Below are 21,659 nucleotides of genomic sequence, written 5' to 3'. Positions count from 1 at the left end.
AACAGTAGCCCACTGGCTTCCTCCACAGTGCAAAAGGGACAAAATGCTGACCACATGTTTGCTCCAGCAGTAACCCCCTCCTAAAGACATTTAGAGAAGCTAAGGCATGGGGGGATGCTTTGGAGGAACAGCTCTCCCTACTTGGACAGGAAAACTGAGACAGCAAGCAAGTACTGTCAGCTGTTGTAACGAGAACCTGAAATGGCCATAGTGGGTCAGACGAAAGGATCATCTCACTGGGGATCCCATCTCCAAGGACAGCCAGTAGCAGATGCTTGGTTTAAGGAAGAATGGAGGATTCTGGCAAACGCAGAGTGATCATTTTGTGCCTCTACTTTCCCAGCAACCTGCTGTTCAGGAACTTCCTGAGCAGAAGGTTACTTCCCCAGCTATGTGTGTAACAGTCCTTGATAGGCTTTTTTTCCATTAGTTTCTCTAATCTCTTTTTGAACTGGCATTTATTTTTGGCCTCTGCAGTGTCCTGTGATGAGTGCCACAGAACAATTATGTGCTGTGTCAAATATGTGCAACTTTCCCTCTGTTTTAAAATTTCTGCCTGACCTGTATATTTAATGTCTTCATTCCCTGTGATATGAGAAAGAATGAATAATCATTCAACTTGCTTTTCTCCCTCAGTTTCACTATGTTAAGGAAACTAAGCCTATTTAAGTCATCTTTGTAAAACAACATCAAATTTACTCCACTAAAACAGCTGTATATTTCAGAGACCAAGTTCCAGCCTAGTGTAATTTTATTTTTTTTTTTAGGATTTACATGAGAGAAGAGCATAATAAATACAGGCAGCTGCCAAACGAGTGATGGTTGACAGGTTTGATTTCTACCTCTTTGATCACTGCAGTGTGTGGTCACTCCCTCTGACCAAGTACTGCAATTCAGTAGCTGTCAGTGTCTTACATGCAGTTGTTTCACACGTCTGTAAACATTTCCAAATGCCTAAGTGTATTTTCCGAAATTCTTCGATAAACTCTCGCTTGAGTGTTTATCAGCAAAGACAACTTTATATGCTCTATAAGTGACCCTCACGTTTGACCTCTGCAATAACCCTCCTGCAACAGAGCCCTGTGGTTGCTGGTGGTAAGATCTGAGCATTGGGCTTGCCCAAGGCAAAACGCCTTTGGCATCTGCTGGCCCCTTCTGTGGACTCCAGTGTAAGGAATAACTGAGCTTTTATGTTGGTGTTGACCTCCCAAGTTAACTTCAGAAAACATTATCTAGCATATCTGATGTGTCAGGTTTCAAAGAAGAGAGTTTTCCAGCTAAATCCAGGTCTGATTTACTTCCAGATAAAGGGCAGAACCCTTTGGGAATCCAGCACTCCTTGGAAGCAAGGTTAAGAGCAATAAACTTTCCTCCTTACTACCAGACTGAAATATCAGCGAAATCTTTTCTATTAGGAGTGCACGTCTATCCCCACAGGGTCAGGTCAGTGGTCTATAAATCATCTTGGAAAACTGAAATACAATTTTTGATGATCAGAGTTGGGTAAGGTTCAGAAAAAGTGGCCTGACAATTTTCATATATACTGACGAAAGTTTTTATTCAAGAAGCAGGTTCTGCACAAAAATTACTTCCCTGTATGGATAGAACAAGATTATCACAAGATAATATGAGTTACAAATGATTTACAATGAAGCTGAATTAATGTCTTCTCTGAGAATCCCCCTAGCACCTGCCTCAGGACTGTATCTGTAACCTCTTAGCCTAGAAAAAATTGTTTTATTGCCCAATGGAAACACAATCTTGAAATCCCATGTGCAGTGTATTCGGGATCCCAGTCCCTCATCTAGTCCTCTAAAAACTACCTGGGAAATGGCACAGTGCCTGAAATGAGTGGAAACAGCCCTGGGATTAAGAAGCAATCTGAGACCTGCAGTTGATCTCAGACTGGATATAGCTGGGAAATTGGATTAGGAAATGACTTTACCTGGAACGGGAGATGAATTGCAGTGTCTTGGAAAGAGGATTCATGTTTAGATGGAAAAATGAAACTGGGATTGAGCGGAAACTCTAATTTAGGGTCAGTTTAATTTGGATTTTTTGTGCTGAGGGGGGGAACTGAGCACAAGTCACATTCCTGTCTCTGATGCCTTTTGCTTTATTGCATCCCAGCCAGGCAGTTTTGGGCCCTAGAGCTGAGGGGATGCTCTGATGTCTTTCCAAGAGTGGACAGGGGGCTGGTCCCTGGCAGTGCAGAGCAGGGTGGATGCTCACCCCTGGGAACTGAGGGAGCAGTGACTGTCCCTGCCATGCACATACCATTGCTGTGCTGATCCGTTCTCAGCATGATGTTCAGCTGGAGTTTAGGGTTATTTTCTTGCACCCCTACTCTGTCTGCCAGCCAGAGGACAATGCAGGTGATCCCAACCCTGGGCAGCCCCTAACTGACACCAAGGCTCAGCAAAAATTATTCCACTTCTGGTGAGCCCTTGCTGCCATTTGCAATATCTTGTTGTGGGGGTGACAAGCTGGGCTAGGAACAAAATCAGTCAGTCTGCAGGTCCAGGGGGGGCTGTGCGCCCTGCCCCTTGTTGCCACCATCTGAGGTTAGTGGCCAGATTTCTAGAAACTGGGGTCAAAACTTGCTGGGATCCAGCAGCCAAGATGAAGCTAGTTTGGCTTTTTTTTTTTGTGGCAGAGGGGGGCGTGTCACAGTCATGAACACGGGTGACATCAGTGTTTTATGTCATTAGGGGGATACCCCATTGAGAGCCAGTGGTACCCAGCCCTGCTGGGGAGGTACGGACTGATTTAACTCCCTGGTCGCCAGGGTGTATCGGCGGCCAGATTTCCCTAAGAAGAGGGATCCCCTGCAACAGCTCTTCCTCTCCGTTCCCTTCCACGAGACCTGAAGTCATCAGTGGGGGCAGCTCTGGCTGCGGGAGAGGCAGCAGCTGTGCCCGGAGGAGGCATTGCATTGCATTGCATTGCATTGCACTGCGCATCCTCCCTCCCCACCCCCTACTGCTGCAGGCTTCCTCCCCTCATCCCCCCATCCTTCCCTGCCTCCTGCCCCGCATCCTTCCCTCCTGCATCCCTTCCTCCTGCATCCTTCCCTCCTGCATCCCTCCCTCTTGCATCTCTCCCTCCTGCCTGTCTCCCTCCCTCTCTCCCTCCCTCTCTCCCTCCCTCTGCCTGCGCAGAGACACGGACATGGCGCTCAGCAATTTCCTCTTCGCTCAGTGCATCTGCTACTTCCTGGCCTTCCTCTTCAGCTTCATCGTGGTGGTACCGCTCTCCGAGAATGGCAACGACTTCCACGGCCGGTGCCTGCTCTTCACCGAGGGCATGTGGCTCAACGCCAACCTGACGGTGGAGAGGCAGCGCTTCACCGTGCAGGAGTGGGGGCCCGAGGCTGCCTGCCGCTTCAGCATCTTCACCGGGCTCCTCTCCCTGCTGCTGGCCACAGTGCAGGCCTGGAGGACCCTCTTCTTCCTCTGCAAAGGGCACGAGGAGTAAGTATCCCTGGGGAGGGCAGGGGGTGCCCATCCCTCCTGCAGGCTGGGGCAAGTGGGAGAAGCCTGGGAGTGAAGCACTGGGCTTTGCACCATCCAGGTCATCCTAGTCCCTCGAGGGGTTTGGGATGAGGCAGTGTATTGCCTGCGTCTGTCTGCACACACGCCACGTCCAGCCCCACCTGTGTCCAGGGCCCTCTCTGGAGGATGCTCCCCTGCAGGGGTTTGGGGTGGAGGGCCGGATTCACCATTATGCACCCGCTGCCCTTTGGCAGTCTGGGAACAGCATCTGGCCAGCTCAGCTGTGGTGGGCATGGAGGGTGCTGGGGGCCGTGGGGCAATTCTGGAGGCTGGGGCTCGCAGGTGCCTCCTGACCATGGTACCACTACATGTCCCTGCAAAGGGGGGGCCTTCCCCAGATGTACACCAGGTCTATGAAAAATCTTGAAACAACGTGGTTGTGCAAGGGGGAGCAGAAGGGAGCAATTCGTGGTCCCCCTCTATTTTTTATCCTGCTTTTGTGGTGGACATGGCGACTATTGCAGGGAACAACTATTGCTTGGTTACAACATGAGAGCAGCGCTGAGTGCTCCCTGCAGCAGCTGCAGAGCTGCACTGGCAGCTGGTTACTGTGCTCAAACCAACCAAGGGGCATCAGACCCTAGCAGGTATAGTGAGAGGCTTGGTGGTCCACGGACCAGCCCGGCAGTGCTGTGCTCTCTGCTTGTCTCTCTGGTGGCCTGTCCTACCACCTTGGATAAAGCCCCTAACACAGATGACCCAGCCTGTGGGTGCTATGGGGCCAGGACCATCCAAACATCCAGCTGCACAGAGGTGGAAAGGCAGGTGCACACACTGGTGGCTGGCTAGGCTAAGAAAGATATTTTCCTATGGTTTAGGCACCATGCCAAGGGTAAATCACTCATGTCCAGGTTTATTTGGACTGGAGGTTTCTTGAGTCAGTGGCTGTTACTCACATCTGGACTTGTACAACACCCTGATGTTGGTAATACTGGGGACTGTGTAGCAGTGTTGCCTCTCTGGCTCTTTCTGACCGCTCTTAACCTGCCTAATACTAAAATAAGCTATAGGAAATATTGACTAGAAACTTATTTCCATAATAAACCTTACCTTACAAGTTCTAAATATGACCATGTAATTTTTAATACATTCAAATTCAACTTCCTCAAGTGATCAAATACCCATAGAGGATTAGCTGAATCTAGATGCTTTTTTCCAGTTTTGCAGTTCAGAACTGGAAGAAACCAGCAGTAAAAAACTTGTAATAGTGAAATTTGGATCAGATGTTTGGCCTGCTTCCAAATGTGGCTATTTAGTTCAAAACTGTTGGGCAGGCCCTTGAAAATTGTCCCTTTAGGATTTGCTTTCAGGCTCCTTTGGACTGCGCGTTAGCAGTTGTATAACATTGTTCACAGTTGTTCCAGGCAAGAAAGGAAGCAGAAGGCTGCAGGGTGGTGGGGAGCAAAGGTGGAGCAAGTTGGCATGATGAGATAACCACAGAGCATCACAGAAGGGTAAGACAAGATGAGAGGGAAGCTGCTTGAAAACAGCAGTTTTCTAGTAAGAAGGAAGGTCTGTCCTGTACCAGATCTGCTGCTGTCTGTCTGAAAAGCAGGCAGGACACATGCTGTTCTGATTTCAGACAGCCATTTGTTGACGCTTCAGATGGGCATGAAAACAGCTCTGTTTAGATGGAGAGATAAATGCGAGCTCCTCACCATGAATGATAATTGCCATTTCTGATTAGAGGCAGTTGATGAAGAACCAGAACGACATCACTGCTGATCCTATGACAGTCAGGGTTAGCACCCTATGCATCCTAGCAAGGTGGCCAGTCTTCATGTGCAATGGCTTTGAATGATTGCTATCAGATAGTTAGGACTGTAAAAAATCCTTCTTAAAAGGGTCTCAGCACCCCTTGCCTCAGGGACAGACAAACTGAGCTTGAGTTGCCTGCAGGAGTAGGAAAAGCAAATGCTGGCTGCCAGCCATGCTCTGGGCCTGGGACTATTCAGCTCAGCTGAAAGGTAGAGGTACAGCTCAGATACTTCACTACTAGGATTGTAAAGCAACTTCTACTTTGAGTGTAAGCATTTATCATTACAAGGCTTCCACTCGATCTGGAACATGTAGCTTGGAATTCTGACATAAGCAAAAAAAACCAGGTGAGGCAGAGAGCCAGATTAGCACAGTTCTCTACCAGGAAGCCCTGGCCTGAGGAACCTCCAGCACATGGTGATGGTTACTGCTTGCCTGGTGCAAATCAAGTGCAACACTCAGCCCTGCTTTGCCACTGGAAGGTCCAGCTCTGGACCTTGGCACCTCTTCTGTACTGCAGGGTAGGAAGTAGAGGGAGAATGAGAGGTCCTGGGCTGGCGATGATCCACTGAATACTCCTGGGAACTGTTCCTTTTCTAGAGATGTTACTAATTCTGGTGTTAACTCTATTTTAATTTGGTGGACAACTCAAGTCTTTTCTGCCTCTCAGGCCAGCGTACCATGCTAAGGTGTACCCAGTGGGTATGGCTTTAGCAACACTTGGAATGAAATCTAGGCAAGGTGTGAAATCAAGGCAGGGAGAGTGAACAGGCAAAACTGTTCTGTACTTGCACCAACTCCCTCTGCTGTATGGGTGACCCTGGTGCTCTGCAGAGGTGAGCTGATCTAGTCCACCAAGTCCAAAGGGTAGGAGTAGGATTCATCTCAACATTCATCATTCATCAGGTGTCCTGGCATCCAGCTCCCACTAGAGACTGTAAGAGAATTTCTGGAAGGTGATTTATTTCACTTATTTTCTATCAGTGTTGGGATGGGACAACCGTCACTTTGGAGACAGCCTAGACAGCCCCTCTAAAGCCATGTCAACCCAGAAACAGACATCTGAACCCCACTGGTAATTGTTTACCCATCTCATTTTGAAGAAGTCCTACTGAGGTTGCATATGTCTCACCATGTATAACCTGTATAAATTAAGATTGACCAGCCCAGAACCTTCTCAGGATTCAAACACTGAATCAAAAAGCCTCTTGGCTTTTCATTTAATAAGCCACTAGGGAAAAGAAATGACTGTTTTTTGGTCTCTGGGGTGAGCAGACTCCTTTTATTCTCAGCCTAATGAGTGGTACTGGCGTGAAATTAATCATATTCATCCTTACCACCTAACCTGAATAGGATGACCTGCCTCCTGGAGTTACCAGTCTTTCGCCAACCTAGAGCAGATATCCAGTTTTCAGATGATGAGACTTTCCAAGTGCCACCTAGAGCAGTTTCAAGTAGTGAAGCACTTGGCCAGATGAATGAGAAAAGAATGAGAAAGTTTTCACTAATTAGAATTAAGGGGGAGAGTTAAGCAGTGAGGTTGGAAGATGAGTAGACAATTCCTTGGCCTTATGGGACTACTGAAAGCATTCCACCCCCTACCACTCCAAACACAGCACGTGCCTAGGGCTGGCTTTCATTGGGCAGACTTAACAGGGCTGAAGTAAATTGACATTCAGCTGGCAGAAATAACATACTGACACCAAAGTCAGAGAAGTCCCAGGAGAAACTGGCCTGCTCTGCAAATTGCCCATAAAACTGAGATTCGTGTCCTATGATGGCAGTATCTTGTGTTACATTGCTTAAAATGATTATATCTATCAGTACTGTGTTGTTTTATTTTTAGTTTCCCTCTCCTAGGCAGTTTTGTCCCAATTATCACTTTAGTCATGAAATAATTTTAGCTCCAGTTACTATATAATTTGAGCTAATGACATTTATTTTAACAATGGTGATTTTCATCATTACAGCTAATGAAAGCCATGCTGTGTATGAACAATTGCTACTTAGTATTTATGATTTAAAACCCCATCCTCTTATGGTGGGAAAAAAAAATCAAAATCAGAAGCACTTGGAAATGAAGTTAATATGACTCAAAATCATAATCCATAGTTTTTCTATGTATTAGGTGTTCTTAATTAAAGCAGATGTGTTTCAAATGGAAACTGATATCTTTGTGCCCAGTGTATGCTGCTTAGAGAGACTGCTGATGTTGTGTTTCAGCTGTTTATGAGTTACATTTTTCTTCCTTTTTATTGCAGCTCTTTCTTTTATGCCTTCCTGAATCTGCTGATCAGCGCCTTTGTGGTGTTTATCACATTTATTGCTAGCACTATAGTGAGTGTAGGATTTAACATGTGGTGTGATGCAATTACTGAAAAAGGAAGCATGCCAAATAGGTTAGTATTGAAGAATACATTTTCTTCCCTTTTTTTTTTTTTTCATATATGCACAAATGAACAGTGCTGTTACAAACTGTAGTCATTACATGTAAGGTGAGCAAGGGGGAGAAGGCATCTGTAATGTGGAAATCTAGATTTTTTTTCATCTGGAACAAAAAAAGCAAATCAAACTTTTCTTGCATTTAGTTCCCCACAAAGAAAAGTACATTTCCATGGCATTTCATGGTCTCTTTAAGAGTCATAGTCATATGCAAAAGAAATCCATCAGTTTAAAATTTTTCATTTCCAAAGGAGAGCTAGATTTGGACGTGCTGTAAGAATGGGGGGAGTGTGGCCTTGTGAGCAGGACAGGGGACTGGGAGTCAGGGCTCCCGGCTTGCTGTCCTGGCTCTGCCACTGACCCGCTGTGTGACAGTGGGCAAGTCACTCATCCTGCCTGTGCCACAGTGCACCATCATCCAAGGTGCTGTGGACGCCTGAGAGCTGAAGAACGGAAAGTACTTTTTAAGTGCAAAGTACAGATGATTGATACTTTCTTACAGTGCACAAAATGTACAGCTCCTAAAATGGTCTACTGTATCGCACGATGCTTATGCTCCTTATAGGAAACATGCTAAGCTGAGATAGATTTTTTTCCTATCAAACAAATAACAATGAAGAGAGAGGAAAAGGTGACATTTTATGTCATATGATATTGAATAAACGTACTACTTAAAGCATACATTTCTGTTGCACATTGTCATATGTTGTAAAATGCCATAGTAAATGTTCTGTTTAGGGCTGCAACGATTAATCGAATTATTCGAATATTCGGTTAAAAATTCAATTACAAAAAACGTCTAATCGAATATTCGGATAAGAACCCAAGATGGCCGACAGCACTGAAAAGGAGAGAGAAGAGGCTGCAGAAATCAACCAAGAGATAGAAAGACAACCTCAAAATCCTGGAATTTTTTTCACACCAGTAAAAGTCCAAGTTATTTGTAAAATCTGTAGGCAGCCTCTATCTTACCATCAGAGTATCGTCTCCTTGCTGGAGCATCCGAAACAAAAACACCCACACAATCCCTTCTTCTGAGGCTTTTCCTGATGAAGTCAAAAGGTAACGGAGGCTCATACACTTTGTTTCGTTGAGGGGTGAAGCAATCAGCCTGGGGTGATGCCAGATGTGTATATGTGGGAGGCTTGAGGGTAGTGGGAGAAGAGGGTTTTAAGTATACTGTTTTCATAATAACTATTACAATTCCACTTACGGAAGACTGGTGTTATTACTTACATAATTATATATATATTTTTTTAAATAAAGTAATTACATGCCTTTTTTAGCCTAGTTTTAGAGAAGATTGGCAAGCAAGCTGGTTACTGCAATAACTTAAATATCTTTTGATAGAACATGCTGTTACAGTGACTCTCTGAAACACTTCTAAGATGTTGCTTTCTTACATAATTGGTTTGCCTGTTTGGAATCTCTGAAATAATTTTCTTTTTTCCCCTCCAAATGCCTTCCTTGGGTAGCTGTGAAGAATTACAGGATATAGATCTTGAACTGAACTTAGAAAACTCTGCTTTCTACGACCAGTTTGCTATTGCACAGGTAGGTCAGACGAGGTCATGGTTCTATTCCAGTTCATTTGCCATTTGTCCATTGATCTGGGATTGCTGGCACTGAACTACCATTCCTCTGAAATCAATGGGAATGTTTCCCCTGACTTCAGTAAGTGATGAATCAGGATGATAGTGATGGACACATTTGCATTTCAAATTCAAAATGTATAGTTTTGAATGCGGACTTGTCAAAAACTGACTCTGCACTAATCTTGTTACTCATGATGGAAAATTTATTGTTCCTCAAAAGGATGAACTCTGCAAAAGTTACAACACTCAGGTGTCCTGGAGCTCTTCATTGCTGTTCAGAATAATGCCTGACCTGCACCAGATCATGGGTCTATTAGCTTTGCCTTCCATGAGTTTGTCTGAGATCGCCTGAGTTATATACATATCAGACCACTGAAAATATATAAAGATTACTGTCATTTAGATAGGGCTGTTTTCTGATGGATTTTTGAGAATCTGACCTCTAAGGCTGTCAGACCTTTCTATTGAATGTGTTAGCTCTAAGTCAACAATCAAAGTCTGTGAACACTGGAACTTGAGAACTGTGCATTTGAGCACATACTAGTTCTGTAAGGAGAACAGCCCCATCCATGCAGGGTTGCACCCATACACATGTTTCTTATGTTGTCCAGCATGGAAAGAGGCATTAGCTTGCCTGGGGCACTCCTTGAAGGTAACCCTGCCTCTTGGACACAAGCTAGTTTTGTGTCTTCGTTGCCAGCACTGTCATCTAGACACCCAACTCAGGCGTACCTGCACGTAGGACAGAAATATGCCATAGAAGCGACTCCTTTATACAATGCTAGTCCAAGGCCAAGCTGTATTTTGTAGCAGATTTTGCCATTAGCTCCTAATTTGCCAGCTAGTGGTAGGGTAGCAGAAGTAAACCTGTTATCAGTCTATAGCTTTGTGTTCATGGGAACTAAATGTCCATGTCCACCTTGTGATCTCAGGGTGGACAGTTGGCAATCTATATGCAGGAGAAGACATTTCTCTAACAGTGAGCCATGCCTAAATGTCCAGATCCATGCACATAGCACTTCAGTTGCAGGAGAGTTAACATATCACAGTGTAGATGGATCAGCCCAAGCTGTTGGATGAGGCTCCCCAAACCAATCCATGTTCCTCCAGATGTCCTTGGGTAGAGTTAGCCTACAAGGTCCAGCCACTAAGCTCTGCACCCATGTATAAAGAGTCTGGGAGCTCCAGGGAAACACCGTTTGGCTTCAAAAGCTGCATGTGGTAGTGTCAAAGTGAATCCTGGTTGTGACTCTTTGAAGAAAGGACCAAGCAGGGAACAAGATCCTACATCATTATCTTCTGATAACCAGGGTGTGGTAAGCAGAGTTGGATGAAGGTACAAGAATCAATCTGTCTATGAAGGGCAGATAGGTTTCTGTGAAACAGTAGAAAGAAAACCCCAAGAATATATTAGATTTACTGGCTAAAGCAAACATTTCCTTATAAGTCAAATAATTTCCTACAGTAGGCTTTACTTAGAAGAAGTCTCTGTCCCTGTCTCTGTCTGCTTTTCTCCATTCAGATCCTTCTAACACATCAGAATGGCTCTGGGAGTTTCACTGAATTTGGCTAAATCCAAGTAGATTCTTTCATATCAAATATGCTGAGAAGACCACAGCAGTAGCAGATATTAGAATGCCTTTAAGATAATTATTTCATTAATGCAGGGGTGCTTAAGAAATGAATGCAAAACTTCCAGTTCTCTAGATACAGACATATAAAGCCAAATTAATATCTCCTTATTTTCAAGGTTTGTAGAATAACTCAAAAATATTTTTTACTGGTGAACCGAGATAATTCTAAGTATGGGCAGAAATACTTAAGAGAATTTCCAAAGTGCGTAAGATATATATGAACATAAGCTCCCTTTAAAAAATAATGGCCCATGCTTATCTAAATTGGCTATTAGAGTACACAGCTGTGTTACTGTCTGGAAATGTTTAAATAGTTGTATTTTTTTAATTAAAAATTCAGTATGTCAAAACTGAAATACAGGGATTCAATTAATGTTTCTTTGCTAAAGGCATCATAGAATTAAAACGGAATTTCTGCCAGAAATCCTTACTACAAATGAGCCTCCTATGAGGCAGGGAGGCCAACATTCAAGTACCTGAACCAATCAAAGTGTAATTATTTATACAAAGTTAAGCAACAGAGACTAAGTTAGTGATGGGACTTATTGCAGATCCGAGGCTTTAAGCCCAGGTCTCTCATGCCAGGTATAAATAAGCCATCAAGCACTTGGATGCATTGTAGTGGGTTTCTCTTGCCCTCTGAGTTCATCCTAATGTGAACCAGTTACCCCAGAATGTGAAAGTTCAATTTATAAGATTTTCTCAACAATATTTTGAATTGAAATACCTTAAAACTAACACTTCTGAAGGGGTAGTGGAAGGCCTGAAGGACCTGTGAAGAAAGTTTTGGGAAATGTCTTAAAACTTATTGCAATTCTGAAGTAACAAAAATGAAATAATCCCAAGAATTTGGGGCTGGCCAGAATGTCAGAAATGTGAAGTTCAATGGATGCACCTGAATTATACAGATTTCTTTTTTTAATTATTGTACTTAGTACATTTTTGCTTCAGTTTTTCTAGTACCTAAAGAGTCTTTCCTTTTAAGCTAGGAATATCTTGACAGAGTTGAGGAACAGTGGGGCCAGGACCTCACTGGGTGTAACCTTAGCATGAGTCCATGGGTTTTGGTCCAGCTGAGATTTCGATATTCACCTGGACGGTTGACTTTGTTTTTACAATACAGTACTGATCTCTTTATCATTTATTTTCTTCTCTAGTTTGGTCTCTGGGCTGCCTGGCTGACTTGGCTGGGAATTACCATTCTGGCTTTCCTGAAGGTTTATCACAACTACAGACAGGAGGACCTGCTAGATAGCCTGATCCATGAGAAGGAGCTGTTGCTAGGAAGATCTGCTTCACGAACCTCTTTGCAAGATGAGAAAAGTGGCATGATCTAAAGTGTAAGCAAATTTCCAGGGCAGGATCTAGATTTTATTATTCAATAGTTGAGTCAGGATATCAAGTGTGTGAGACCTTTTCTTTGCTGAAAAGAGATGTACTTGCGAATCACCCACCCCCTCCATGAGAAATTGTTGGCAGAAATACTTACAATTAGGATACAGAGAATGAACGGTCCCATGTGCCATTGGCACAGCAAACTTTCTGTCCTGCACAGGCACAATCTGTAACCTGCTCTTACTAGCAGACCTCCTATGCGTTATCACTGGTTTTTGGGGCTGGGGACAGTTTTGAGGACTGAGCTGGCACAACCAGGCTAGAGAGTCCAGGCTATTTCTTCAAACTATTCTGCAACAACAGTTGTAACTGGTGCTGTGTCCAGTCCCTCTTCTCTCCCTCTCCTACCTTTTTCCAGTAAAGCTGCCCCTATTCTCACTTTATTCTGGGTAATTGCAGCTTTGTTGCAGGTGCAGACTCTCACTGTCTCTGCTTTTGCTATGTATGGACGCAGTGATGACAAACTTGTTGCTCCTGCTCTGATTTTGAGTTCATTTAGAACAGAGACCTGTGTTCCAGACTTGATATTTAATATTGGACAGTGTTAATGAATTTCATGAAACCACTATATTATTACAGTATCTGTCAAAAACTGTGTATCATTTGGAAGGATGGTGGAGAATTTTTGTGGTTTTGTTTCTTCTTAGATTTTGGCATGACCAACCTTTATTATGACTCCTGAAGTGTAGTGTAGCTAGCAATTGCTGAAGCTTGCTTACTATGAAATTAGGCTGAATTGATAGTATTAATGCTTGTGCATTTATAAATGTAACTTGGTCCCTAACATTGTATACTATTCAGTTTTGAGTATTAGAATTTACTTGTGATATTTATTTCATATAGGGTATGCAAAATTACTGCAAACATTTGCATTGTAGGTATCTCTATATATCTATAAACATAGCAAGGAGCTTGAACAGCTGAGTTATTTTATAGGTAGTTCAGTGTTGAATCTGTCTGTTCTCCCCACTCACAGGCCAGAGTTCCAGGGCTGATGAATTTTGCTGTGAAAGGGAGAAGAACTGTTATTTACACAAAGTTCACTAGTGGCTTCATTGTTGCTTTCAGTTTTGCTTGGCCAGTGCTTGAACAAATAAGGTGGATAGTTGAGATGAGACGAAGATCTGTTAACTAAGAAGAGTCACTCAGATGAGTGTGGGATTTGCAAGGCAGAGAAGTAAAGTTACACTACAATTAGGTAGTTATCCCTGGGTACACATTACACAGAAGACCCTGATTCAGCAGAAAACTTAAACAAGCAGTTAAGTTTAGGTTGAAGAAGATTTTTTGGGAGTACGCTGACACTGTCTGTGGCAGCTGTGTTTGAGTTGAGACTGAATTTACTGCAACATGAGTGCAAACTGTGCACAACTATACTGCCTAGTAAATAGGAAGGAGGGGAGGAAGATAGCAGGCTTCTACCCCATCAGAGCTCAAGCCTGGGGCTAGCACAACCATACAGATTTACTGTTGTCTTCTGGGGACTATCTGATGCTTAAAGTTAAGTACTGGCTTAAGCATTTGGTTGAAACAGAATTTGAAGTTATAACAAATCCCTGAATTGGTAAGCATTTTAGGGCAGAAAATCTAACATTACATTTAATGTCCAAATTGTTCTCACAGGTTTAGGGAAAAAACCCTCTGTGGGCTGTAAGCAGTGAGCAGCCCTGTGAGCATCGCTTATAGCCCCAGCTGTATGTAGAGAGATCTTGTTTTTTAGCATGATTTCTGCACACAAGGGAATGCAATTCCTTTGAAAGTTCTGCAGTGGTGGCTTTTTTGTAGCTGTGAATTGGCATCAGAGAAGAAGCTCTTGAAGAGGGAACCAGAGATCAAGTTAGTTAATATCAATTGACTATTCAGAGATCAAGACTGTTGAAGTGCCTTTTTTTATTCAGTTGATCTAATAAGAGAGACACACTTGCAGATACCTAAGCCCTTTTCCAGGACATGACCTTCCCCTTCATACCCTGAAGAAGAGCTTGGGTCCTGAAAGTTAGCCTGTTTACTATGTTTCCCCAGTTGCTTCAACTGTAAAAGGCACTACTTCTCCTTCTAATCTCACTTTGAATTTAAGATTAAGTAGTGATGTCTCTTCCCACAGATTACTTCAGTGTATGTCTTACTCTTCATTTGGAACCATGATGCTGCTTTGTATATTTTATGTATGTGCCAAATCAGGATTAGGCTGAAGTAACTTTTGGATTGGGACCACTACTGCTGCTCTTGCCTGGGTGTTTGAAGAGCCAGGAGGCAGAAGATAGCAAGTGTCTCCATCCTCATTCATTCAGTGCCCATGAATGCAAGCATCTTGGCTGTTGGTGTTGGCATGTAAATTGAAAAGAGGCTGAGACTCTTCTTTGAGTCCCACATGCAGCCTGGTCTCTTTCCACCAGCTTCCCTCACTTGACCAGGTGGGGTGGGGCTGGCCCCCAGACTGCAAGCATCAGTGTCGCTTAAAGGCAAAGCTAGTTTTGAAGGAAACCCCTGGGCAGATGAGAAGGCAGAGCATGTAGGGAGAAGCTTTCTGGCTGACTTGAGGGGAGGAAGGGTATTGTGCAATGCCCAGTTATTGGACCTGCTTGAGATTTTATGTTTGCATTTAGCTTTGAGCACCGTCTTCTCCTAAAGCTTGGACACTTAGGCCAACCTGGTGATGCCAGGCTGAAAATGTGTTAGAACAGCAGTATTATTTATATACACATACATACCTACCTATGCTCTCTTTCACATACCTGTCTCTTTTGTACATTTCTGACCTCTGCTTTTAGTCATCCATTGCCAACCAGCGCAGAGCGTGGCTGCAGTAGGAATTTCTCTGACTCAAATGTTGCATTTCTGTGATATTTCAATGCCTTCTTTAATTTTCCATCTCCAAAAGCAGGCCTCCGAGAACACTCTAGCAAGAGGTGTATTCAAAGAACTAGAACCCTCTGTGGTATTTATACTTGTATTCATTTACTGTCACATGGTGGAAGGGGAAAAAGCTTTGTGGCCTTTGCCCATGCAGCCCCTCCTGCTGCTGGCCATTGAAAAGCTGTGAGCCATTCCGGTGGAGAATGTGGGATGCAGTTGTTTAGTCACCATGTTCCCTGTGATGCTAAAACCACAGTCAAAAGGTCTTTGTTTTGGGCTGTGAAAATTGCTAATAATGCAGGGAGAGCCTTACTTGGTCAAATGCAAGTGGATGCCGCTTTCTGAGGCACCAAGGTGTTGCCACACAATTATTCTTTTATACCAAATATATTCCCGATGTTCTGGCTACCATCTGTGGTTAATTTCCCCGCCAATTCCCTGCCAGCAGTCCACATTGGGTTAGAAAAATCTGAGCTAACAAGTGTCATATGAGCTTTTGGATCAATGTTGTTTATTATTATTTTTATAATGGAGCCACTTTGGGGGATAGAATTTCCTCATGAGGGCGCAAATGCTCATAACTTTTTATCCTACTAATTCATGAGGCATCTTTCAGCTGTGAACTTTCAATAGGAATTGCAAAAATAAGAGCATGATGATTCACTTTAAAAACTGAAGGACACTTGAGTGCTATGGCAATGTTTCTATGGTTCCTTAGCAAACTGGTTGTTATAATAACCAGTGATGGACACTGAGTATACAGACTTTGTTATGAAAGTATTCCATGTCAGGGGGGTGGTGTATGTGTGTATGTACAATGTACACAGATACATGCCAGGAATAATTCCGCTGCTCTTCTGTAATATGGATATAAGCTCTTCTCTTAACAGGCAGCTTAGATCGGAATAGTTGTTAGGTTGCCTTATCTTTATACGCTGCCTTTTTCTTACTTAGTATTAGGATCTGTGCAATAATACATAGCTTATGATACCCAGAGGTGGATGTGGATGTGATGTGAGTGGAGTAGGAAAGCACTGGCCAGTGCACAACCTCCCAAGGACTGAGATGGGTTTCTAATGTAGGTTTGCAGATGTTTTAACTCCTACCCTATCTCTGGGTAATGTCCTGATGTTATCCTGTAGTAGTCCTGTTAGGAACAGAGAGTCACATTTTCCTTCAAGGGCTTCCCTCACCAACATGAAACAAATTTAACCTATGTATTATCCAGGACGGAAGCAGAGCTGCAAGGAACAAGAGCACACACTTTACAGTTATGTTGCATGAGTGAGGGGTACTTTTCCCCCAATTCAGGAATTCTGCACCATGGACTCCTAAATGGCCAAGGACACTGGCATGAACATGGTCCTGTTATTAATTAATTTAAAATACCGACCAACAGGTGACAAACAGAACATATTTTGGTAGGAGTGTCAGTTCTTTGGTTGTCAAACCATACTCTTCTGCAACACAGTACAATATTCTGGCTCAAAACAGCCAGCATGTCTTTTTATAAACAGTCATTTAATTGCTTTTAGAAAAAATAAGGTGGCAAAGGGGAAAAAAGATGAATTTATAATGGATTTATTTAGTAGTGGGAGGATGTAGATGGGAGATGGGAGTAGAAGGGAGAATTCATCTGAAAACTTATTTATTGTCTTAACGGTTGAAAAAACTCAAGCAGATCTTTGGTGTAGCAAGTTTTTGAAGTTCCTGAGGGACAGAAGAGCTAAGCTGATTCATGGTGTCTGAGAATCTAACCACTGTATTTCAAGTAACCTGAAAACTCACCTTAAGAAAACAAGTGTACTTGCCCTATTTCTTCTAAATCGCCAATGTAAACAGCGGGTTAGAATGCCCTAGTTTGTGTTATTCTCTGAAATGGAATGCTAGACTGGATAAACTGATTCATAGTTTGGGTTTGGGCTTTCTTGGTGCAACGACTGTTGCATGTGAAGTGCATGACTGGTTGGGAGAGGACACTCAGGATTCTCCTGGACACCTGAAGGCTCTCATCAGTGAGATATGAAGCCATGCTTCACCTTCATTTGTCTTCCAGAATCTTTCAGTCTTTGTTGCATATTGGTCCAATCTCAATTGTTAGCACCTCATGCAGCTTAGCCCTTCGGTTGATGGTTGGAGACCATCACCTGAGAAATGGGGGAGGTACATAGGAGTCTCTTCAGGCTGATCTGGGTGCAGAGCGTGGGGTCCCCTTGCTAGGGAAGTGTGAGCTACAGGCCATTGTATAGGCTTTATGTGGGAAACAGGGTTTCTGCACAACCTCAAATCACACATCAATCTACGTGGTGGGTCTCAGAAAATGCAATATCAAATGTGCAAATTCAGAATGGATGCCAGCTGCAAAATATTCTGTGCAAGAAAGTACATACAAACTTGGTACTTGGGTGAATGTGGCTTTTATAATCTCCCTTCTCCAAATCCAGACAGTTATTTATACTGGCAAGACTTACACTATATTGTGACAAACCAATTTGGATTTTAACAAAACTTTTGTCCATTCTTCTAAATCAGGTGGCCTGGGTGTGAACATCCTTCAGCTAATGGGAATCCTGTCTGTATCCAGGTCCTAAATTTGTGCCTCTGAGCATTTCCTTTGCTGATGGAAAGAGCCCATTTTTATCTCATTGGAATGTTTGCTTTGGAGACCACAAATATCCTTTCCTTATGCTTAGGCAATCTGGGAAGAGAGGCAGGTTTTGCCTGGCTTGTTTCCACACCTGCATGCAGTCAGAAAATGCTCATATAACTTCATGAGCACTGAAATTGTTTTAGAATTATTTTTGTCCATGGTCTGAATGCCTTGAAGTGCATGTTTCTATTTTTGTCTTCCATAAGAAAGAGGAAAACTAACCTGAGCTGTGTCTTTCCATTCTGTTGTTGAGAAGAGTATTTACATAGCAGTGCTTTCTCTTTAGTTTCTTTCGTCCATGCCAAAGAGTGTTACTGAACTGCTATTGTAAACATAGATTAACGTGAATGTATTCACCTGAGTGCTTAAACTTTTCTACCTCTCATAGCTACTATAACCGCTTGAACTGTTATTGCACACAGTAGTCAAAAGAACTGAATCCATGTGAGAGTCTAAATCCTATTTTCGTAGATAGCTAAAGGATTTAGGATTTAATGCTTATTAGCTTCCTGTCAGATTCTTGTTCCTAAAAAGTGGTCATAGGCACCCAAGAAGGGCTGTGTGGATAGCCCTTTTGATTGGTCAAATAATGATTTTTGGGGTTTTTTTTATATTTTTTATCTCACCAAAACAAAAAGCCAGCAACTGTGATTTGTTAGACATGGAAGCTTATACGTTACCTGAAAAGCTGCATTACATAGGGGTGGCAGAAAGTGATGAGTTACTTGTTAAAATGCTTGTAATGGTCCTTCCCCAGCCCTCCCCACTGGCAGGTAACTGCGAGGCAGAGGTTTAATTTCCCCCTCTGCCTTGAGACACAAGCCTCCATCTACATGGCAAAAACTGCTGCCATGGTGTTATCCTGGCTCCCCCTCAAATCCTCCTGTTGGAGCTCTTCTACTTGGCTTGAAATTCCTAAATAACAATGTTTTAGCCTGGTGATTCTGGTGTTTATCAAGGAGATAAAGTACCTGGCAGCTCACTGAAATAGCTTGAATTATTTGTGTATGGTAGAAACCCAAATTGCGAAGTTTTTGTTCCTCCTTCCCACTTGACTATGTTGAAAAGTGAGGGTTGAGACAACCTGCCAGGAGGTGGGAATGAAGATTCATGGTTACTGTTGATATCTTGGGTGATTTCTCACACAAGTGAGTAAACGGTCCTGTGACAAAACTATTCTTTATCTCTCCTTACTTTTCCCTCATTTCCCCCCAGATCTGGGCAAATTTGATTCCAGTTTGTATACAGGTTCTGAAGAGTATTCCGTGAGAAAAATTGCAGCTCCTATGACAAACTTTACCTTTTGTCAAAAATTGTAAAAAAGTGTCGCAGATTTTCCATGTTCTCACTTGGTCTCTCTGGGGTATGTCAAACCCTCCCCTTTACATAAACCAGGCCTGATTTGGGTGACATGTTGCTTTAGGAGGTTTCCAAGGCTGGTACCAGCAGTCCCTTGAGGAACCCAGTGGACTTAGATGAGTGCTATGTTAAACCATAGATTTTAAGGCAGGGAAATGTTTGAAAATCGTCTGTCATGGTATCCCACATAACACAGTCCAGAGCTCTTCACCTCCTCACTCCTGCAGCAGAGGAGATTATTTTTCCCTGTTAACACTGTGAAGTCCATTAGTTTGTGTCTGAAATACAGCACATCTTCCTGCAGCACACTGGCTCTTGATTGCATCAGTTAACCCATTCTACTTTCTAGGCTGCTGCAACAGTTTTAACTGTCATGGTTACAACAGTGTTCAACATTTGATTTCAAAAGGTGCTAACAGTCTCCTTATTAAATCACAGCCTTCTGGAGTTGCAAGCAGTCTTTTTGCTAAATGATGCCAAGAAGCTCTGTGCTGAACAGCATCCTTCCAGGGGGAGGACCACTGCATTGGCATCCACAGTCAGTGCAGACCAATGGTATCAGAGCAATTCTGGTCAAATACTCTCTGAATAAAACTATTACTGTTTTTCAGCCCAGGCTACACAATTGAGAAATCAATATACTGTGATCTGAAGTACACTTCTAAGATGTTTTTGAAGGTTTATAAATAAAACAGCAACAACAAAAAAGCCCAGCAGTTCCACTGATATCTTCCCCTGGATCCTTTCATCTCCAAAAATATTCCTGCAAACTTCACAGAGGGTTTTATTGACTTCAAGCTGATCAGGCCTAATTTCTCACATCTTTTCCTACTGGGGACAAGGACTACTGAGGGGAACAGGAGAGTGCCATAAATCAGAACAGAAATAGATAGTGAGGAGAAGTGTTAGTGCATTTCTTATGAGGGATTTTGGCTTTCAGGCTGCAATGTGAGGGATCCAGCATGGCAGTGCTTGTGCTGGCAGCGCTGACACCGATTTCAGCCTTTGCTTGGCCTGCTCAGCTGCTGCTGGCTCTTGTGGCTTCACAAACTGCAGAGCATCTCTTTGAAGCATGTGTTGGCCTAAACTCAGCTTCTAGAGAGAACCACCTGTCAGCTGTGCAGATATCTACTGTAAAGGTGCTGGCATTGCCAGCAGGTTTGGAGGGGCTGCTTTGGAAACCTCTTCTTTCCGTATTGGCAGATCGTGATACCCTACAGCTGGCCCTTTGCCCTGTGCATCTTGAGGCTTGTGTGGGGAAGGAAAGACTTTTCCCAAGTCTCTGTAGACTTGCCATTTTTGAAAGTAGCTCATTAACACCCATAGTTTTAAAAGGTTTGGGTACAACCTCCAAAGATCTGAAGGAGATCTTTCTTTCTTATAAGTCACTGAAGAGCCTGAAAACATTTAAGCCTCTCTGAAATGTATGCCCTGTGACTTATGTATTCAAGAGCTACTGTCTCTTCTTAGCCACATGGGAAAAGCTTTCTAAGAGTCTAAATTAACTATTGTGTTATGCTGCTAAAGACGTCCCCATGTAATGGGTATTTGGGGACAAGACTGAACACTTTTTCATAATTTGTTTAACTGTTGAAAGCAGCAGAGGGGCAGATCCTTTGCTGGTGCATATAGCTTGGCTTTGTGAGCCGTTCTGGAGCTACGCCAGTCCACACAAGCTGAGGGTAGAACCTGGTCTGTTTTGAATATTATCTCTCTTGATTTATATGGTCTTTTGCAGTGTAATGACTGCTGATTTGGAGCTTTAATTGCATGCATTTGACAGAAGCAGAATTGGAGGGAGGTTTATTATTGTTTTGATACAGTCTCAAGGGGGAAGCTTTTTACTAGCATTTTAATACAGCTCTTTGTAAACACCTAGCAAATAAAAATTCTAAGTCCAATCCTTCTGCTAATGGAGTCACTGACGAAGTTTCCTTTGGCTTTAGTAGGAGCTGGACTGGGTTCAGTATAAGTGGTACACTCTAGTGTTACTGATAATGAGTTAACGTGTTTTATATATTGATGCTTTTTGCTGGACAGTGCATTGGCTTTTTATGATTTGGTGATATATACAAATAAATTATTTGAAAAGTCAATATTTCTGTGCCTGTTTTTTGAAGGCAAATTTAAATTGTTACAATGTAAGATAAAAAATTGTTCTCAAAGCCAGTGGTAGCGTCTTAGTTCGTGTACTCATTCCACAGCATCTCCATGCCACAGCTTGTACAGTCAAGTATATGGCCAAACATCCTAAAAGGCCTGAGCCCTTTTGGTACCATCTTCCAGCAGTGAATCCCAATGCCACAGCAGGCAAGGAGAAGATGCTCCCATGTCAGCATACAGCTGAAAGGCAGCTTGATACCAAATGTAAAGGACAACTACAGACTGCATGGGCAGGTTCGTTTTCTAGATGCCA

At 43.1% G+C, this 21,659-nt stretch overlaps 1 protein-coding gene across 3 annotated transcripts in view; it reads left to right on the top strand.

The window, feature by feature from the left end:
• Nucleotides 1-21,339, top strand: part of TMEM179 (transmembrane protein 179) — a 48,408-nt gene extending 27,069 nt beyond the window's left edge. The window contains exons 1-5 of one of the 3 annotated variants that reach the window (XM_074825265.1): nt 2,391-3,473; nt 7,574-7,711; nt 9,230-9,308; nt 12,141-12,323; nt 17,767-21,339. In XM_074825265.1, the coding sequence (XP_074681366.1) occupies nt 3,172-3,473; nt 7,574-7,711; nt 9,230-9,308; nt 12,141-12,320 (699 nt within the window). In that variant the 5' untranslated portion in view covers nt 2,391-3,171 and the 3' untranslated portion in view covers nt 12,321-12,323; nt 17,767-21,339. Of the gene's footprint in view, nt 1-2,390; nt 3,474-7,573; nt 7,712-9,229; nt 9,309-12,140 lie in introns of those variants that run through there. The other 2 variants (XM_074825266.1, XM_074825264.1) reach the window with 2 other exon arrangements.
• The last annotated feature ends 320 nt before the right edge of the window (nt 21,340-21,659 follow it).

The sequence above is a fragment of the Strix aluco genome, chromosome 4 (assembly GCF_031877795.1).
Source record: "Strix aluco isolate bStrAlu1 chromosome 4, bStrAlu1.hap1, whole genome shotgun sequence".
NCBI lineage: Eukaryota > Metazoa > Chordata > Aves > Strigiformes > Strigidae > Strix > Strix aluco.
Note: the sequence above shows the minus strand (reverse complement) of the source record. Positions and strands in the feature narration are given on the sequence as shown.